The sequence below is a fragment of the Heterodontus francisci genome, chromosome 5, assembly GCF_036365525.1.
Source record: "Heterodontus francisci isolate sHetFra1 chromosome 5, sHetFra1.hap1, whole genome shotgun sequence".
In the NCBI taxonomy this organism is placed as follows: Eukaryota; Metazoa; Chordata; class Chondrichthyes; order Heterodontiformes; family Heterodontidae; genus Heterodontus; species Heterodontus francisci.
The window spans coordinates 48,680,631-48,702,697 of record NC_090375.1 but is presented as its reverse complement, the minus strand read 5'-3'; the positions used below and the strand labels follow the sequence as shown (position 1 = coordinate 48,702,697).

General features: G+C 42.7%; 1 protein-coding gene across 1 annotated transcript in view; it reads left to right on the top strand.

The window, feature by feature from the left end:
* tg (thyroglobulin) overlaps positions 1–22,067 on the top strand; it is a 532,338-nt gene that overhangs the window by 215,649 nt on the left and 294,622 nt on the right. Inside the window, exons 38-42 of the mRNA XM_068032631.1 lie at positions 2,607–2,718; positions 4,399–4,478; positions 5,833–5,973; positions 7,778–7,843; positions 18,264–18,407. Of these exons, the coding sequence (XP_067888732.1) occupies positions 2,607–2,718; positions 4,399–4,478; positions 5,833–5,973; positions 7,778–7,843; positions 18,264–18,407 (543 nt within the window). The remainder of the gene's footprint in view (positions 1–2,606; positions 2,719–4,398; positions 4,479–5,832; positions 5,974–7,777; positions 7,844–18,263; positions 18,408–22,067) is intronic.

The window sequence follows — 22,067 nt, the reverse complement described above, 5'->3', positions numbered from 1 at the left end:
GCCACATAGAATAAATATAACAAGCTCCCTTAGGGATAGGGAGGGGTGAGGCCATGGAGGGATTTGAAAGCAAGGATGAGCATTTTAACAGCACTGTGGGTGTACCTACCCCACATGGACTGCAGCGATTCAAGAAGGCAGCTCACCACTACCTTCTCAAGGGCAATTAGGGATGGGCAATAAATGCTGGCCTGGCCAGCGACGCCAACATCCCATGAATGAATTAAAAAAAGAATAAATCAAGGCATTACTTAACCAGGAGCCAAAATAAGTCCACAAGCATAGGCGAGCTGGGTGAACAGGACTCGATGTGAGTTAGGACACAGACGGAGAGTTGGCGGAGAGTAGAACATGGGAGGGCATCAAAAATCATAGTGAAATAGTCAGGTCTAGAGGTAACAATACAAAAATACCAATGTCATTTTCTGGTGTCAGCTGAAAAATTGCCAACTTTATTGAATTCATGTGTCATGCTGGAATTTGAGCTCTTGACCTCTGGATTTCTAGCTACTACGCTATGAATGGAGGGAAAATCATCAGATGGGGGGGAAGTGGTCCTATGCAGGCATATAATGTCCAAATTTCCAAAAATGCAGTGGTTATGTTACTGGACTATTAATCCAGAAGACTGGTCTAATAATTCAGAAAACATGAGTTCAAATCCCATCATGATAGTATGAAAATTTGAATTTGCTTTAAAAAAAATTCTGGAAAATCTGGGGCTGGTATCAGTAAAAGTGACTATGCAGCTGTCAGATCCTTGTAATTAAACACAACTGTCAATTAGGGAAGACACCTGCCGTTCTTACCCGATCAGGCTTATATATGACTCCAGTCCCACAGCAACATAGTTGAATCTCAAATAGAAACAAGAAATGCTGGAAATACTCAGCAGGTCTGACAGCATCTGTGGAGAGAGAAGCAGAGTTAACGTTTCAGGTCAGTGACCCTTCTTCAGAACTGGCAAATATTAGAAATGTGAAAGGTTATAAGCAAGTAAAGCGGGGATGGGGCAAGAGATAACAAAGGAGAAGATGTAGATAGGACAAGGTCACAGGATAACTAACCAGAAGGTCGTGGAGCAAAGGCAAACAATATGTTAATGGTGTGTTGAAAGACAAAACATTAGTACAGATAGGGTGTTAACGGATTGAAAATTGAACAGCTGCAAGTACAAACATGAAAAAAAAATTGGGTAAGTAAACTGAACAAGCTAAGATGAAATAAAATAAAATAAACACAAAACATTTTTAAAAAAGAAAAAATAACTAAAAATAAAAGTAAAAAGGGGGGCCTGTCATGCTCTGAAATTATTGAACTCAATGTTCAGCCGGCAGGCTTTAGTGTGCCTAATCGGTAAATGAGATGCTGTTCCTTGAGCTTGCGTTGATGTTCACTGGAACACTGCAACAAGCCCAGGACAGAGATGTGAGCATGAGAGCAGTGGGGAGTGTTGAAATGGCAAGCAATCGGAAGCTCGGGGTCCTGCTTGCGGACTGAGCAGAGGTATTCCGCAAAGCAGACACCCAGTCTGCGTTTGGTCTCCCCAATGTAGAGGAGACCATATTGTGAGCAGCGAATACAGTATATTACATTGAAAGAAGTACAAGTAAAACGCTGCTATAGTTGAATCTCAATAGCCCTCTGAAGTGGCCGAGCAAGCCACTTAATTGAATTATTACCCTCCCAGGAAAATTAGGGATGGGCAGTAAATGCTGGCCTTGCCAGCGACACACACATGAAAGTATGAAAAAAGAAAAAGCTTACACTGCGCCTCAGGAAGGATATGATGCAGCACAGATTTAAAATGATATGTCTTTCACGATGCCATGAAATGCCAAAGCACTTTACAACCAATGAATTACATTTTTGAAGTGTAGTCACTGTTGTAACGTAGGAAAAGTGACAGTCAGCTTGTACATAACAAGGTTCCACAAACAGCAATGAGATAAATCAAATCTGTTTTTGTGATGGTTGAGTGGTACACACTGGGCAGGACACTGGAGAGAGCTCTTCTTTGAAATAATGCCATAGCACAATGTCCATCCACCCGAATGATGAGACCGGGGCTTGATTTCATATCACATCCAAAAGGTGGCACTTCTGACAGTGCAGCACTCCCTCTGTATTTCACTGAAGTACATCTTAGATCATGTGCTGAAGAATCTGGACTGGGACAGGAACCTACAACCTTCTTATGTTGAAGCAAGACAGTTACCGCCAAGCAACAGTTCACACTTGATTACTTTGTCCTAGCAATCAATTGTGCCTGGGTGCTGACACAGGAAAATCTCACCTCTTACGTTGTGAAGAATGATCAACTTTCACTGAGCAATTTTCAAGGTGTGTAACACACTTAGTCCTCTGCTATTGTGTCTGTAACACACCTCAACCTGTATCTTTACAACAATGTAGCATTGGCTTTTCGAGAAAACACTGATTATGATACCTACTGTTTAACAACTTGCATTGCAACATTATGAAGATAATTTTCATATGGATCAAATGATGGCAAATGGGTCCTTTGAAGGAAATGCATTATTGCAGAGGGAGACAATGGGTCAGGAAGTCAACAGTCTAACTGAATAACACTTTCTTTCCTGCAGATGTGCTGGAAGGAAGTGTGAAAAATTTCTATCGCCGCTTGCCATTTCGTGAGCTGTGGGGTATCTCAGTAAGGAACAGGCTGAATGTGACCGCAAAAGGGATCCAAGCTGGGTAAGTACTCATTCTTTGAGGCCACTTTTATAGTGGAGTTCACAGCAGACATTGGACTTGCCCTCTTCATTTACCCATTTTCATTTGTTTTTACCTTCAGCCTTTTTTTTAACTCATCAATGGGATGTGGGCAGCACTGGCCGGCATTTGTTGCCCATCCCTATAATTGCCCTTGAACTGAGTGGTTTGCTGGGCCATTTCAGAGGGCACTTAAGAGTCAACCACGTTACTGTGGGTCTGGAGTCATATGTAGGCCAGACCAGGAAAGAACAGTAAGGGAATTAACAAACCAGATAGGTTTTTATGATAATTGATAGCATCACCATTACTGAGACTACTAGCTTTTAATTCCAGATTTTTAAAATAACCAATTTAATTTATTGAACAATTGAATTTAAATTCCACCAACTGCTATGGTGGGATTTGAACTCGTGTCCCCAGGGCATTAATCTAGGCTTCTGGATTACTGGTCCAGTGATATTACCACTACACCACTGTCTCCCCACTTGCTCCTCTATGGCTGATCTATACTTCAATTCAGTTACCCATCTTAGTTCCATATTCTTTGATAAGCTTACCGAACAAAAATCTAGTGATCTCAGTCTTGAATACTCCAATTGTCTGAGCATTCACAGTCTTTTGGTTTAAAAAGCTCTTGATTACTACACTTTTGACACTTTGTGTCAAAAAGTGCTTCCTGGTTTAACTCCTGAATGCACTTCTAAATAGTTTGGCTCCAATTTTAAGATTATGCCCCTTTATTCTGGATTCCCCCAGCAGGGGATATAGATTTTATTATTTTAAACACCTAGATTAGACCAACAGAATACAAGCTAAATTTATGCAGCCTGTCCACATAAATAAATGTTTTGAGCGTCAGTATCATTTTGTTGAATATGCGTAGTACCACCTCCAAGGCCACTATATCCTTTCTGAGGTGTAGTGCCTTGAGCTGAACGCAGTACACCAGGTGGGGTCTGACGAAGGCTCTATGCAACTGAAGCATCACATCCTCCCCTTTATATACCAGCCCTTTGAGATGAAGACCAACATTCTATTTGCTGAATGTTTAGATACTTTAGGAACTGCTATGTTGGGAAGTTTTGGGAACGTGCCATAGACTCCTGGACTATTAATGCACTGCACCAAAAGATAATATAATAATAATATAGGCTGGGGGTCAATTGTAGCCCACCAGCCCTTCACCCGTGGGCCCCAGCATACTTCATGCTCCTCTTGCCTTTTACCCCCGTGCATAGCTGCCTGGCTTTGGGATGCTGACTGTTCAGATTCAGGGCTGTTTCCTTTCCACTTCTGAGCCTTCTGCAAAAGAAAGCAAAGGAAAGCAATGGGGGAACAGGTTTATTTCAGAAACACACAAAAAGTTAAAGGACCCCATTAAAATAGAACAATTAAACCCTTTATTGTTCCTTTTCCTGTGTGGAAATGCCTACCTTTCATCAGACAAATAGTCACATTGGCTTGCTTGAAGACTAAGAGCTCCCCATCGGGGAACTGCAGGCTCAGTCCTGCTTCCCTTCTGTGGTGCAACATGTTGCAGCTTTCTGGAGGGTAGCCTGGGGGAAACCATTGGTTGGGTTGTGACCCTTAGCAAAAAGTTAGAGTAATACTGCTGTGAGAGTGCTGCTGAACTGACTCGCCACATTTTTGTATGCCAAGGTTCTTTGAGTGTGAACGCTTGTGCGATGAAGATTCCTGTTGCAAAGGATTCGGATTTCTGAAAGATCTACGGATGCCAGGTATTAACTAACAACGAATAAATGAGGACAGTGTAGCAGATAATGCATGTAGAAGAAGAAAAACTGTTAAATACAAGGCAGTATATGTGGGTAAATAAGTTGCTTCCAAATAAATCGTTTGACAAAAGAAAATAGGGTCCAAAATACCTTGTACCCGCTGATGCCAATAGTCACTGAAAATATAGTAAAAGATATCATGATCCTGGAGACTCCAGCTGGGGAAAGACCAGAGGACCATGACACCCATGCCACCATATTTACGCCAGCCAAACTCCATAGCAGCAACCACAAATGCAAACCTGGAAGAAGTGAGGTAACTGAGCAGATTATATTTAACCGATTTATATTTAACTGATGAGTGTGTAGAGCAGGATGACAGATAAAGCAAAGAAAATTAACCAAGTGGTATAAGAGATAAAGCCTCATGAGACACTTTTCAAACTTTGGGACGAGCCAGATATACCTTAGTTGACTTTTTCAATTCAGTACTTAAATGGGACACAATGACTCACTAGACACTTAAGCATGGATTAAGTGTATGAGCACAATGAATTTCATTTCAGTCATTATTATTTGGATCTATTCTACTTATGCTGTGAGGTTTCAAATTTTTACAAGGGTTCTCCTGCTCTTCCACCATAACTTCAGTGGAAGATCAGCAGAAGACCTGGCAAAATGTTGTAAACAACCCTTTACTCTGTTTCTCTGCAGTTCCCACAAATCTTCTGCCAAAGTTGTGGTAGGACATTGGGTGAACCCCCATGCAGATCCTGCCCCTGAATGTTGTAAGTCTTCCAAAGGCTCACTGGTGTAAGTTCACTCATAGGTTAAACTCCTCTTGTGCTGAGTAGGCTAGTTTCCACAAGAACGCTATAAGTAACTTTAGAAACTACACAACCTGCTTTGCCTGTGCCACTACTGCTGAATAGAGAGCATTGAACTGAGACTCTCCTGTCACTCCGTTTTAATTGCTTCTTGTGGTTCATTTATCCAGAATAACTTGGAAAGTCCCAGGAGTGGTTCACAGTTCATGCTTAACTGGCTGGTCTCAGCTAGAATGGCGACTGATTCACTTTGGCAAAGGGTGGGAAAACATTTAGGCAGTTTTCATTCCTGATTACTACCCAGCAACATTTGCTGGATATGTGTGAATGTTTGGTGTGGAAAGGGTGAAGCTTGCCTGTATCTACCTTCATGGTGAATACTCTGCCAACACTCAGTGCCCAAACTTAGACATGAAGAATGGCTGCTTGGGTGAGGTAAATGTGGGATGGCATTGACAGTAAAACTGGCTTGGGGGGGAATGAGAATTTCCCCATTAATATTTACTTTTATTATCAAATACTTTTGATAGAGTTGGAGATGACATGCCTTACACTCAGTAGTCTTGGAGTGCAGTCCTGCAGTGAGGAAGCTCAGAGCTGGCGTATCCTGGATTGTGAGTCATCTGACATGGACACACTAACCTATCCCTTTGGATGGTACCAGAAGCCTGGTATGTAATGAACTCTACAATTGCAGATCTATCTTGTTTTCTTTGGATTGATTTACAGTAATTCCATCAGCCTGCTAGCAAAGGCAGGAAGCCAGTATTTGTGCTGGCAAGCATCTACTTGTGATATTCTTCCTTAACCTGGAGGTACCTGCTGCTGACAGTGGGTTTCCAAAAGTGGAAAGGTGTTCCATTTCCTTGCGCCAGCATCCCTTTCCTTGGTGTCTACAATACTTGACCCTAAAAATTTTAAATAAAAGGAATTGTGTGTAACTTCCTCGTTGGAAGATACAGTAGCAGCAAATTTAGCATTAAGAGGTGACATTTCCTGTCGGAGAGTAATTGCCCATCTGTGTACACTTTTGCTGATAACATTTACTCTTAAATTTCCTGAAATCTCATTAGAATATGCCAGCGTGTAGGTAAATGGAAATCACCACTATTCTTTCTTTTAAGTATGAAATTTAAAGTTTCAAGCCATCTAACCATCATTCGACACAGCATATTTGAAAACATACAATCCTGGAAACGTTTAAATTCTTAATGTGACTCGTACTGAAAAGATAAAAATGTGTTCAGAGAAACAGAAAATACAGCGCATATCTCAGTGAGGAGAGGTATTTCAATCAATGACTTGAAAAAAAATCACATAAAAATGCCAGGAAGATTACTTAGTTTTCTGCTGCTACTAAAATTCTGGCCTTAATCTTACAGCCGTCTTGAACCAGTGTAATTCCAGGAAACACTTATGTGCTGTACTTTGGTCTGAGGGTGGAGCCATTATAATAAGCCAAAATGCATTCTGTGTAGGGAGTGATAGATGGGCATCAAAGAGGAAAGAAAGTAGGACATAGGTGAAGACATCCATCTGAGTTTCCATCCCTGAGTTTGTTTGATAGTTTTACTCTGTGTATTTGCTTTAAACCCTGAATTATGCATTTCGCTGGGGATAAATATATAGGAAATTCCACCCTTTGGTGTCACGATTTAGTGCACGATTTGACTGATCTGACAAGAGCATCTGGTAGTACTTTGCATTAACTCTAAAGGGGAGACATTGTGGGACATTTATTGGCTACTCCATCTGTTCTTGTCAACACTGGCATCACCACTTTGAAATGTGTAAGGCTTTTGTTTATGGGCCTGGAAATTTCCAGTATGTCTAAATGTGTTTCTGATAATGTTACGCAATAATAGCCGAGAGTCAATCATTGGCTATGAGGAAGGAATCATTTACAACAAAACTCAGAATCAAGGTACAGCTTCTGAATTTTCCACCTACGACTCACCTCAGTGATGATAAATATGCCACCAGTTTGGCAAGAAATCCTCTCCTTGAAGCATTGTTGTTCTGAATTCTAGTAAAAACAGCTGTTCAAGACATAGTACAACTGAGCCATATAGACCAGGAAAGTCCCAGGTCTAGTCCCATATCTGTGCTGTTAACTGATCTCAGTGGTGTGTGTTGGGGTGATGAGGAGAGGGACTAGTGAGGGGCACCAAAATCAGCCAAGGTTCCAGCTATTCATGTCTGTCCAATGAACCCCTGCTGGAAAACGTGTCCATGTGGACTTTGTGAAGGATTAGACTCATGTGATTAACCTCCTACCTCACCGTCAAGTAATCTAGTGGCACTTTCTGTCCAGGCTCACACATAAAGAATTATGGCTGTTTGGGTGAGGCATTGGCAAGCAGCATTTGATAAAGAGTCAATGCCTTCTGGAAAAAACATCACACAAGAATTGTGAAAGTCAGTTTCTCAGTTTATAAATTATCCATTAACTTATCTCTCAATTTTTATTTGCAGTGAGCCAGTGGAATCATGCACTCAATATGTGTCCACCTGATAGCCTTCCTCCACTTCCTCGAAAAGGTACATTCGAAGGTTTTACATCTGCTTACTTTTCTTGCCCAAAGAATGATAAAATAAAAGAAATGGGGGCAGGGGGAGGTGGGGGGGGGGGGGGGGGGAGGGGGTGGAAATCATCACAATGAACTGACTCACAAGGCTTGGTAGTTCATTTGCTGCTATAGGATAATTGTTTTGTAGGTAATACACTACTTGGTGGGAAGTGGTAGTGTGGCACAGACTGTTGATCCCTAATGGTTACTTTCAATTGCCAAAGGCAACATCAGATAGAGGGCAGAATCAGAAAGAGGTTGGTCTGAGTCTTTCTTTGCTGCTGATGAAAATTTCCTGGAAACCTGAATAGCCTGGATAAATAATAATCCCTGCCTGCTTCTTTTGGTTCAGATGAATGCTAAGATCCAGTGGCACAATGCAAAGAAAAGTAGGGAGTTCTCCTGCTGTCTGAACCAGTACTCTTCATGTGACCAATGCCATCAAAAGTAGATTATTAGGTCATTCACTTCATTGCTGCTTGTGGGATCTCAGTGGGTGCAAAATGTCAGCAAAACCTGCCTACATAACAATATCTACTGCCCTTCAAAGTCCTTCATTGTAGTTGAAGCACATAGAGATATTTATGAGAGATGTGATGAGGCACTATATAAAACCAGGTCATTTCTGTCATTCCAATGCACCTGCCTCAAAGTGAGCAGAATTGAATGGAAAAATGTATCTTTAAACATTTGAGGGATAATGTGATGCCAAGGTAACAGCACGGTACCTCTCTAGTCAGGAAAGCGGGGGCTAGAAAATTAGTCATATAGGTTAGCACACCTGATTTACAGTGCTTCCATTGTTCTAGTCATTAGCATTAAAAGAAAAACTAATATTGGGAGTGTCTTCGCATGACAGTCTCTGCAGCTTGTTCTCTCAGTGATCAGCATTTCATGCTTGGACCCTTGCCTCATAAAATGTACATTTTGGTGTCTGGCTTCCTTGGGGGTGGGTGGTTGGTGAAGTAAGTGGAGTCTCTTTGGGGTTAAGGTTGTTCCATGATGACACACATGGCATTGGAATCTTGAAAACCAAGTTAACCCTTTGCTTCAAACAAGTAATTCATCGTCAGAGGCAGGAAGGTCCACTGTATTCCAGAGGACTATTAATGATTGACCAGCTCATTGGTGGAACCATAAGATATACACCTGTAAATGGCAACTGGGATTCTTTCTAGTTGACTACTGTAACCCTACAGCCCAATCTCCCAATCCTAAATGGGCAGAAATGGAAAACTCCACAATACTCTGCACACACTTTGGAGTCCATAAACTTTGGCTTTGCCAACCTGTGTTCAAGAACTCTGGACTTGGGAAAGAGCAAATTAGGGATGGACAATAAATGTTGGCCTTGCTAGTGATGCCCACATCGCGTCAAAGAATAAAAGAAGTGTCTCTAAAAGGAAAGTATGTACATAGAGTCATTTACAGCACAGAAGGAAGTCAGAGACCAGCGAGTCCATGCTGGCTCTCCACGGAGCTATGCAGTCAGTCCCACTTCCCGGCTCAATCCCTGTAGCCCTGCAAGTCTATTTGTCTCAGGTGGCCACCCAACTTCCTCTTGAAGAAACTTTACAGATGAATATTGATTTATCAGTAGCTTGGATTGGAGATTTGAAAACATTGTGTTGGTCTTTATGCCTATCAGACACCCAACTAACCAAAATAATGGTTAAGCTACCTTTCAGCACACTGCTCCAAGGTCCCCTCTGAGTTATATACCATTCTGACTTGGACATGTATGACTGTTCATTCACTATCACCAGGCCAACTATCCTAGAATTCACTACTTAGCCTCGTTATGGGAGCTCGATCACCAAAAGGACTGCAACAGTTCAAAGAGAAACCCCTCTACCACCTTCTCAGGGCAAGTGCTGATGAGCAATAAATTTAGTCTTGCCAAGAAAGGGCACATCTTGAGAACAAAATAAAATCAACTCAAGCATCAAGAGTAACTGTTTGAGAGATGCTTTGGAGAGTAGTTGGTATCCATCAAAACATACTGCTTTTGTGCGAGGAAGGAAGAAAATTGGGGACAGGAAACAATTTCTTAAAAAAGGACACAGCCCTTAAGGTTATAAGATGTACAGGAAAGATAGGGAGAATAGCAGAGTTGGAGGAGTAGCCTTAGTGATTAAGGATGAAATAACTTCAGTAATAGAGGATATAGAGAGAGTTAAGTAGGAAGTGGAAATAGAAAAGGTTAAAGACTGTAGTGGGAGTTGTGTATAGGCCGTCAGGTAGCAGCTATGAAATGGTAGACTGTACAAATGCAGAGAACAGACAAGCATGTAGTACAGGCAGAATCGTTTCAATGAGGGATTGTAACCTTTATATAGATTGGGATAAGCAAACTAGCACATATTGAAAAGGTAATGAGTTCTTGAGTGTGTCCAGGATAGTTTTCTGAAGCAATAAGCTGTATTTTGTTGTGATGGTGGGGGACCTGGTGGCAGGCCGGAAGGTGGGGGGAAACCCTGCCTCAGCCCTCCAGTGGACCCCCATTACAATTAAATGGCAGGAGGCAATTAGCTGCCTGCCGTCAGGGATGCCATCCCTGTAGGAGACGAGCTCTCACCTCCAAGAGCTGCTGGCCAATCAGAGGGCTAGCAGCTCTGCAGTACAGGCAGCGCCACTGGGAGCAGTGGCCACTGCCAATACTGCAGGAGGCCCTGTAATATGAAGATGTCAGGAGACCCTGGGACAGGTGAGTGATGGGGTGACCGAGGCCAGTCAGGCAGGTCCTGGTGACGGAATGGCAGAGGGTTAGTGAGTGTGGGTCTTCCTGGGGTGGGGGGGGCAGGTTCAGTGATCATTACTGGGAGGGGTGCCTCCAGGGACCCTGGATTGCCCCAAAGGACACCCAACCCCTCTAGGAGGCTGGCAGGTTTTACCTGGTGGCCTCTGCATGCGGCGACGGGTCCCTCTGCCTTCTATTAAATAAGGTGGAAATGGGATGCCTCTTTAGGACCACAATTGGCCTGGAGTGGAAAGGCCATCCTTGGCCTTCCCCGCCCTGCATGAAAATGGAAGGCAGCGGGAAGGCGATAGGCACTCTACCCTCCGTCTCCCAACATGATTTTATGGCTCTCCCCGCCTCTGTTCCCGTCCCTAGAGGGCCCATAAAATTCAACTCAATATGTCCTAGAAACAACAATGGACACACCATATTAGATTTAGTAATGAGCAATAAGCCAAATTTAATAACAGCCGAACAGTGAATGAACATGTAATACACAATACCGATCATAATATGATCAAGTTCAACCTAAAGGAGAAATGTGAAACAGATTCTAAATTTAAATAAGGCTGACTTCAATGCAATAAGACAAAGACTGTCCACAGTAAATTGTGTAACCCAATAACCATAGGGGACTTTAATCTCCATATAGACTGATCAAACCAAATTTGCAGTATTAATATGGAGAATGAGTTAATGGAATGTATACAAGATAGTTTTCTAGATCAGTACGTTTGGATCTAATATCGTGCAATGAGGCAGAGTTCATTAATAACCTTGTAAGAAAGGGCCTCGAAGGAAAAGTGACCATAATATGATAGAATTTTGTATTGAGTTTGAAAGTGATTTAGTTATGTCCATAACTAAGGTCTTAAATTTAAACAAAACAAACTATGCAGGTATGAGGGGTGAATTGGTTAAAGTAAATTGGGAAATTACATTAAAAGATATGATGCTAGACAATAAATGGCAATCATTTAAAGAATTAATACATAATTTGAAACAAATATACATTACTTTAAGGCAGAAAATCTCCACAGAAAAAATGGTCCAACCATGGCTAACAAGAAGAATTAAAGATAATATTAGATAAAGGAAGAGGTTTATTTGTTGCCAAGAAGAGTAGTAAACCTTAGGGGTTGGAGGATGTTAAAATTCAGCAAAGCTGGACCAAAAATTGATGATAAAATGAAAAGAGAATATGAGACTAGCAAGAGACTTAAAAACAGAGTGTAAACATTTCTATAGATATGTAAATAGGAAGAGATCAGTGAAATTAAAAGTGAGCCTATTCGAGACAGAGACAGGGGAAATTAAAATGGGGAATAGGAAATGGTAGAGACATTAAACAAATACTTTGTATCTGTCTTCACAGTAGAAGACACAATAAAAATCTGTAAACAATGGGGAATCACGGGTTTAGCAAGAATGAGAAACTTAAAGAAATCAGTTTTAGGAAATAATAAAAAAGCAGAACATTTTTGAATGGTGAGAGACTGGGAAATGTTTGCATTCAGAGGGACCTGGGAGTCCTTGTATATGAATCATAGCAAGTTGACATGCAGGTACAGCAGCAATTAGGAAGGGAAATGGCTTGTTAGTTTTTATTACAAAGAGATTGGAGAATAAAAGTAAAGAAGTCTTACTACAATTATACAGGGCAATGATGAGGCTACATCTGAAGAACTGTATGCAGTTTTGATCTCCTTATCTAGAGAGAGTGCCACAAAGGTTTACTAGACTTGTTTTTGTCCAAGAGGAGAGATTGATAGACTAGACCTATATTCCGTAGAAAATCACAGATAATCTAATTGCAATGTATAAAGGTCTTGAGAGGGTAGATCCTGAGAAAATGTTTCCCCTGGCTGGGGACTCTATAACACGCAGTCACAGTCTCAGAATAAGAGGTCGGCCATTTAGGACTATGATGAGAAGGAATTTCTTCACTCAAAGGGTTGTAATTCTTTGGAATTCTCTACCCCAGAATGCTGTGAATGCTGTATGGTTGAGTATATGCAATACAGCGATTGTTAAGAGTTTTGGGTACTAATGGAATTAAGGGATATGGCGATTGTACGGGCAGATAAAGTTGAGGTAGGAGGTCAGTCATGATCTTGTTGAATGGCGGAGCAGGCTCGAAGAGCCAAATGGCCTACTGCTGCTCCTATTTCTAATGTTCTTATGACTTGGGGTTATAGGTACGTAGATCATTAAAATGTCATGAACAAATACATAAAATAGTCAAAAATACAAATAGAATGCTAGCTATATCTAGAGGACTAGAATTCAAAGGGGCAGAAGTCATGCTTCAGCTATACAAAGCCCTGGTTAGACCACAACTGGAGCATTGTGAGCATTTCTGGGCACCACACCTAAGGAAAGATATATTGGCCTTGAAGGGAGAGCAATGTAGGTTTACAAGAATGTTATCAGGACCTAAAGGGTTAAATTACAAGGAGACAGAACACAAACTAGGGTTGTATTCCCTGGCATTCCGAAGCTTAAGGGGTGATTTGATTGAAGTTTTCAAGATATTACTGGGAACAGATAGGGTAGATAGAGAGAAACTATTCTGCTAATTGGGGAGATAGGACTTGGGGCCATAGTCTAAAAGTTAGAGCCAGACCTTTCAGAAGTGAAATTAGGAAACACTTCCACACACAAATAGTGGTAAAAGTTTGGAACTCTCCTCCACAAATGGCAATTGATGCGCGATTCAATTAATTGTTAATTTTTCTGAGATTGATAGATTTTTGTTAACCCAAGTTATTAAGGGTTATGGGGTAAAGCTGGGTATATGGCATTAGGTCGCAGATCAACCATGATCTCCTTGAATGGCAGGTGAAACAGACTCAAGGGCATAAATAGCCTATGATACTTAGTTCATATATTTTAAACTCATGTAATAACTGTGCAGTACCCCAGAGCCTTTGTTAGAACACACGTTGATTATGGTTCCCTGTGTGAGAAAAGCACATGAAACACTTTGTTGTACCACAGAGAATTAAACCTCGCCCTTTCACAGAGAAACCACACACTTCCTAGAATACACCCTCATCATAACACCACAGAAACCAGAGGTCAGGCACTTCTTGTTCTGTGCTGAGTGGTCACCATTCTAATCTCTATCTTAATCATTTGGGCTGTGATGTGGCTCAATATGAACTGGAGATAAGGAGATGAAGATACCCTCTGGGTAAAAGGCCGTCTGTGTACTCTGTCATGTACCATGTGATACTAAGGGGGAAAAAAAGACTTGCAGTTCAGTAGAGCCTTTCATAACTTTAGTGTGTTTCAAAGTTACAACTAATTAAGTACTTTCTGAAGTGCAGTCACCCCATGTATGAAATGTGAACTTGCACACAGTGAAGTCCTACAAAAAGCAAGTCCAGGTTATCAGTTTTAGGTTGATGATAACATATTAGCCAGGAGACCAGGAGAATTCTGCTGCTTTCTTTAAATTGTACTATGGGATCTTTTATGCCCATCTGATATGGCAGTGTGTCAAGTTAACATCTCATGCAAAGACAGCACCTCAAATAGGGCAGTATTGGACTGATGTCTCCGCCTGGCTTATATATTCAAGTCACTGAGTCTTGAACTCACGACCAAGTGTGTTACCACTGAGCCATAGCTGACACCTAATGCAGGCTCATTGTCATGCAGCCTGAAATTGATGCCTCCACTCCCATACCCAGAGTTAGACTTGCCAGCAAAGTAGCCGTGATAATCAGCCCATGGTATTTCTTTGGGACATTTCACTACTCATTGGGTCTGGATAACTATTAACTTTAGTTAGGGTATAAAAATTGGCAGGATTGGACCAGCTTTCTGCAATATGCCCCAAGCAAGGAAAAACGGAGATGGGGGTGAGGGGGTGCATAACTTTTGAAAACATCTAGGTTATTTGCACCAATCACGTCCTGTGGTAGCAAATTCCACATTCTAGCCATTCTCTGACTAAAGAAATTTCTCTTTATTTCCCTATTGGATTTATCAGTAATGGTCTTGTATTTATGGCCTCTGAGTTTTAGATTCTCCCACAAGTAGCAACATTCACTCCACATTTACCCTGTACAACCAAGTTATAATTTTAATGACCTCTATCAGGCCACCTCTATTTAATTTTTAAAGGAAATTGCTCCAGGCTGTTCAGTCTTTCCCAATAGCTGTAATCTCTCAGTCTGGTACCATCCTTGTAAACCATGTTTGTACTTTCTGCAGTATTTTATATCCTTTTTACAGTATGTGCATATTACTCTAAGTGTGTCCTGACCAGGGTTCTTTACAAGTTGTACTTCACTAGTTCTGAATTCTCTACCCCTAGAAAGAAATCCCAGTATTTTTTGGCATTTTTAATTGCTTTACTGACCTGCAATGCTGGTTTAGTGATTTCTTCACCTACATCCCTAGATCTTTTTGTTCTTCTGTACCATTCAGTTTATTATATTCGAAGGTGTAAGTGATTTCTGTTTTTCCTTCCAAAGTATATACCTCAAATTTACCTTTTTTGTCATTCATTCATGGGATATGGGCATCGCTGGCTGGGCCAGCATTTATTGCCCATCCCTAATTGGCCTTAAGAAAGTGAGCTGCCTTCTTGAAATGCTGCAGTCCTTGGGGTGTAGGTAGACCAACAATGCTGTTAAGAAGGGAATTCCAGGGTTTTGACCCAGTGACAGTGAAGGAACGGCAATATAGTTCCAAGTCAGGTTGTTGTGTGGCTTGGATGGGAACCTAGGTGGTGGTGTTCCCGTGTATCTGCTGCCCTTGTCCTTCTAGGTGGTAGAGGTCGTGGGTCTGGAAGGTTCTGTCTAAGGAGCCTTGGTGAGTTGCTGCAGTGCATCTTGTAGATGGTACACACTGCTGCCACTGTGCTTCAGTGGTGCAGGGAGTGAATGTTTGTGGATGGGGTGCCAATCAAGCGGGCTGCTTTGTCCTGGATGGTGTCGAGCGTCTTGAGTGTTGTTGGAGCTGTACTCATCCAGGCAAGTGAATTCCATCACACTCCTGACTTTTGCCTTGTAGATGGTGGACAGGCATTTGGGACACAAGAGGTGAGTTCCTAGCCTCTGACCTTACGAACATATGAGCATACGAATTAGGAGCAGAAGTAGGCCATTCGGCCCCTCTAGCCTGCTCCGCCATTCAGTAAGATCGTGGTTGAACTGTTTGTGTCTCGAATTCCACACTCCATCTACCTCGGATAACCTTTGATTTCCTTGCCTAACAAGAATCTATCTACCTCCAACTTAAAAATATTCAATGTTCCTGCCTCCATCTCCTTCTGAGGCACAGAATTCCAAAGTCGCACAACCCTCTGAGAGAAAAAATGTCTCCTCATCTCTTTCCTAAAAGGGCGACCCCTAATTTTAAAACAATGCCCCCTAGTTCTGGACTCACGCACAAGAGGAAATATCCTTTCCACAACCACCTTGTCAAGACTGTTCAGGATCTTATAAACCTCAGTCAAGTCTCCCCTCACTCTTCTAAACTCCTGTGAAAACAAGCCCAGTCTGTCCAATCTTTCCTCATAAGACAACACTTGACCTGCTCTTGTAGCTGGTCCAGTTCAGTTTCTGGTCAATGGTAACCCCCCCAGGATGTTGATAGTGGGGGATTCAGTGATCGTAATGCCATTGAATGTCATGGGGAGATGGTTAGATTCTCTCTTGTTTGAGATGGTCATTGCCTGGCACTTGTATGGCATGAATGTTACCTACCACTTATCAGCCCAATCCTGGATGTTATCCAGGTCTTTCTGCACTTGGACACGGGCCTGCTTCAGTATCTGAGGAGTTGCGAATGCCGCTGAACACTGTGCATTCATTAGCGAACATTCCCACTTCTGACCTTATGATGGTAGGAAGGTTATTGATGAAGCAGCTGAAGATGTTTTGGCCTAGGACATTACCCTGAGGAACTCCTTCAGTGGTGTTCTGGGACTGAGATGATTGACCTCCAACAGCCACAACCATCTTCCTTTGTTCTAGAATTGACTCCAGCCAGGGAGAGTTTTCCCCTTGATTTCCATTGACTCCAGTTTTGCTAAGGCTGTGGGCCAAGTGCTGGAAAATGGAATTAGAATAGGTAGGTGGTTGATGGCTGGCATGGACACAATGGGCCAAAGGGCCTATTTCTGTGCTGTATAACTCTATGGCTCTATGACTATGGCTCTTTGATGCTTTACTCAGTCAAATGCTACCTTGATATCAAGGGCAGTCACTCTCACAGTGGTCCCAGCATTTATATTTGTGGAACACCACTTTATACCTTCCTCCAATTTGAATAATTGCCCATATACCCTTTTTAAGTTGCAAACCATAGCTGTAGGGCTGAAGTTCTTCAGTCCTGCTCCGACGCCAGCAGGAATCGTAATGTATTGCACCCTACATTCCTGACCCTGCTGGAGGCCAGGATGGGGGTCAGTTACTATTACTGCAGGTGCCTGGAAATCCTTGTAGTTCCCACTTATGCTTCTTAATTGACTGGGATGCTGCTACCTTCCGGGTTGCTGCGCACATATAAAAAAGGAAGAAGCAAATGTGGGAAATTTGCATGTCACCCCACCAGCTCCACATTATTGTTTTTGTCCCTTTACTGGGGGAAGAAATTCTCCCAGACCTCAGCGAAATTTCCCCTCTGTCACTTTTTGAGACAGAGATCTGGTATTGCTGCCTCCCTTCCTCTCCTCTCCTAGCTGTTTTATGGCAGGAGTGTGCCCAGACTCCGAGGAAATTCAGCGCTATACGTATCTGACTGCAGTGCATTGTCACTTCCTGGGAAAAGCCCATACAAGTTAGTAAGCACACAACTGCTTCTCTGGGATGTGTGAACAACTCACACTACTGTTGATTAGATGCTAGGGTCACCTCCATCTCCGGTGGAAATACCATTATGTTGGCTCTATAGATGGACATTGTGGGCATTTTTCTTTTGCTGCTTAGACAACTTCCAGAACCACTATCGATGACAGTGCAACAAAGTGAACAAGACCTTAGGCACTGCCAGTCACAATAATTGGAGATAGTATACAGCCACACTTCTCTGTTGTCAATTTTATATCATCTCCTCTTCTGAAGGTGTTGACTCCTTGTTGGGCTTTCTGGATTTTCCACTAAGGGATGCATCACAGCTAACCCTGTTCTATGTCTATCCATTGCCCACATACCCACAGCTGCATCCTGGGCCACTGGACCAGCATCCAGAGTGTAGAATCCTGCCTCATGTACCATCCTTCACCTAAAAGTTTGGCAAGTTGTACTACCGCTACAACTGAGATCAGCTAACTCAGCAGTCTGAGATCTTCCTGATCTGTATGATATACTGGATAAACCAATCAGAGAAGCTAACCTCACCATACCTATTTATGGTAGTGACATTTTTGGTCTGGATGATAAATTGCTATCGCTTCCTTTCCCTTTCTCTCTCTCTCTCCCTCCATCTTTTTTGTTATTATATATCGCGCTCTCTCATTCATTGCACATTCAGAACTGAGAAGACCTTTATAATTAATTAGGCCAAGCTGAAACATATCATACACCAACCCTTTCTCATTTCCCTTACCACTTGTAGCATTATTTTAAGTACTGTGACACAGTCAATGCATTTTCATTTTATCATTAACACTAATGTTATGGTTTGATTGCAGTGTCATTGGATAACTGGAACATCCTCAAGGTGTCTCCGATCATTGATCCCACAATAACCTCCTTTGACGTTTTACACATTAATAGCGATACCCCTATGATGACTAAAGATTTCAGAAACAATGCCAGAGACTGGTGCCTGTCAGGTAAACACATATAAACAGCTGATCTCTATGTGAAGGAAGCTCATGCTGTATCGCTATTTATAAACCATTTTCTACAAACAAGGCAGTGCCCAATACATAGCATTACAGAGTTTGCTGAATTGATTTCTTGAGTAGAACATAGTGACCCTGACTGATATGCTTATGAGTTCCCACTAAATGCTGAGGCTATTTTCATTGTGTCAATATAGGAGGCTTGTGAAGGGAGATTTCTGACACTAGTCAGACTTCTATTGAAAAGGCATCACACTATGGAGGAGCATTATTAGTACATGATTTTGTCAGTGAATTAGGTTTAATTTCATTTTTATGGAGTTTACATATGGCCTCTGAGATGAGTGATTCAATGCTGGAGAATAGGGAGTTCCTATTTTAGGTACTTTCTATCAGCATTGGGTACAGTAGTGCTGTGGTAATATCACTGGGCTGGTAATCCAGAGGCCTGGAATAACAATCCAGATTCCTCCAAGACAGTTCGAGAATTTGAATTCAGTTTCTTAAAAAAATCTGGAAATAAAAAGCTGGGGCTGAATTTTACCAGCCCCCCGACATTGGAATTCGTGGTGGGGGGCCCAGAAAATATTTCCGGGCGAGGCCTGTCACAGGCCTCGACGCCGGGAAGGCCCAACCCCATTTTACTGGCAGTGCCAAGGCTTCGGGGCGGCCCCCCCACTGCTCGGTGGTGGAGCCTTCATTTGAATATTTAAATAAATTTTAATCAATGCGTAAACACTTACCTTGTCCCGACTGCTGTTCCACACCGATATTCCAAAGAACAAAGAACAAAGAAAATTACAGCACAGGAACAGGCCCTTCGGCCCTCCAAGCCTGCGCCGATCCAGATCCTCTATCTAAACATGTTGCCTATTTTCTAAGGGTCTGTATCTCTTTTCTTCCTGCCCATTCATGTATCTGTCTAGATACATCTTAAAAGACGCCATCGTGCCCGCATCTACCACCTCCGCTGGCAACGCGTTCCAGGCACCCACCACCCTCTGCGTAAAGAACTTTCCACGCATATCCCCCCTAAACTTTTCCACTTTCAATTTGAACTCGTGTCCTCTAGTAATTGAATCCCCCACTCTGGGAAAAAGCCTCTTGCTATCCACCCTGTCTATACCTTTCATGATTTTGTACACCTCAATCAGGTCCCCCCTCAACCTCCGTCTTTCTAATGAAAATAATCCTAATCTACTCAACCTCTCTTCATAGCTAGCGCCCTCCATACCAGGCAACATCCTGGTGAACCTCCTCTGCACCCTCTCCAAAGCATCCACATCCTTTTGGTAATGTGGCGACCAGAACTGCACGCAGTATTCCAAATGTGGCCGAACCAAAGTCCTATACAACTGTAACATGACCTGCCAACTCTTGTACTCAATACCCCGTCCGATGAAGGAAAGCATGCCGTATGCCTTCTTGACCACTCTATTGACCTGCGTTGCCACCTTCAGGGAACAATGGACCTGAACACCCAAATCTCTCTGGACATCAATTTTCCCCAGGACTTTTCCATTTACTGTATAATTCACTCTTGAATTGGATCTTCCAAAATGCATCACCTCGCATTTGCCCTGATTGAACTCCATCTGCCATTTCGCTGCCCAACTCTCCAATCTATCTATATTCTGTTGTATTCTCTGACAGTCCCCTTCACTATCTGCTACTCCACCAATCTTAGTGTCGTCTGCAAACTTGCTAATCAGTCCACCTATACTTTCCTCCAAATCATTAATGTATATCACAAACAACAGTGGTCCCAGCACGGATCCCTGTGGAACACCACTGGTCACACGTCTCCATTTTGATAAACTCCCTTCTACTGCTACTCTCTGTCTCCTGTTGCCCAGCCAGTTCTTTATCCATCCAGCTAGTACACCTTGGACCCCATGGGCCTTCACTTTCTCCATCAGCCTGCCGTGGGGAACCTTATCAAACGCCTTACTGAAGTCCATGTATATGACATCGACAGCCCTTCCCTCATCAATCAACTTTGTCACTTCCTCAAAGAATTCTATTAAGTTGGTAAGACATGACCTTCCCTGCACAAAACCATGTTGCCTATCACTGATAAGCCCATTTTCTTCCAAATGGGAATAGATCCTATCCCTCAGTATCTTCTCCAGCAGCTTCCCTACCACTGACGTCAGGCTCACCGGTCTATAATTACCTGGATTATCCCTGCTACCCTTCTTAAACAAGGGGACAACATTAGCAATTCTCCAGTCCTCCGGGACCTCACCCGTGTTTAAGGATGCTGCAAAGATATCTGTTAAGGCCCCAGCTATTTCCTCTCTCGCTTCCCTCAGTAACCTGGGATAGATCCCATCCGGACCTGGGGACTTGTCCACCTTAATGCCTTTTAGAATACCCAACACTTCCTCCCTCCTTATGCCGACTTGACCTAGAGTAATCAAACATCTCTCCCTAACCTCAACATCCGTCATGTCCCTCTCCTCGGTGAATACCGATGCAAAGTACTCGTTTAGAATCTCACCCATTTTCTCTAACTCCAAGCATAACATTCCTCCTTTGTCCTTTAGTGGGCCAATCCTTTCTCTAGTTACCCTCTTTCTCCTTATATATGAATAAAAGGCTTTGGGATTTTCTTTAACCCTGTTTGCTATAGATATTTCATGACCCCTTTTAGCCCTCTTAATTCCTCGTTTCAGATTGGTCCTACATTCCCGATATTCTTTCAAAGCTTCGTCTTTCATCAGCCGCCTACACCTTATGTATGCTTCCTTTTTCCTCTTAGCTAGTCTCACAATTTCACCTGTCATCCATGGTTCCCTAATCTTGCCATTTCTATCCCTCATTTTCACAGGAACATGTCTCTCCTGCACGCTAATCAACCTCTCTTTCAAAGCCTCCCACATATCACATGTGGATTTACCTTCAAACAGCTGCTCCCAATCTACATTCCCCAGCTCCTGCCGAATTTTGGTATAGTTGGCCTTCCCCCAATTTAGCACTCTTCCTTTAGGACCACTCTCGTCTTTGTCCATGAGTATTTTAAAGCTCACGGAATTGTGTTCACTATTCCCAAAGTAGTCCCCTACTGAAACTTCAAACACCTGGCCGGGCTCATTCCCCAACACCAGGTCCAGTATGGCCCCTTCCCGAGTTGGACTATTTACATACTGCTCTAGAAAACCTTCCTGGATGCTCCTTACAAATTCTGCTCCATCTGGACCTCTAACACTAAGTGAATCCCAGTCAATGTTGGGAAAATTAAAATCTCCTATCACCACCACCCTGTTGCTCCTACATCTTTCCATAATCTGTTTACATATTTGTACCTCTATCTCACGCTCGCTGTTGGGAGGCCTGTAGTACAGCCCCAACATTGTTACCGCACCCTTCCTATTTCTGAGTTCTGTCCATATTGCCTCACTGCTCGAGTCCTCCATAGTGCCCTCCTTCAGCACAGCTGTGATATCCTCTTTGACCAGTAATGCAACTCCTCCACCCCTTTTCCCTCCCTCTCTATCCCACCTGAAGCATCGATTCCGGTCAGTGGCCGGAACTCCCACGCCTTTGGATCTCCGTTAGGAGATCCGCAGCGTGACACTGGTGGGGAGGGGGCGAAGGAGTGAATTTTTCGGTGCGGGAGTGTGGGGAGTGGCAAAAACTACAGCG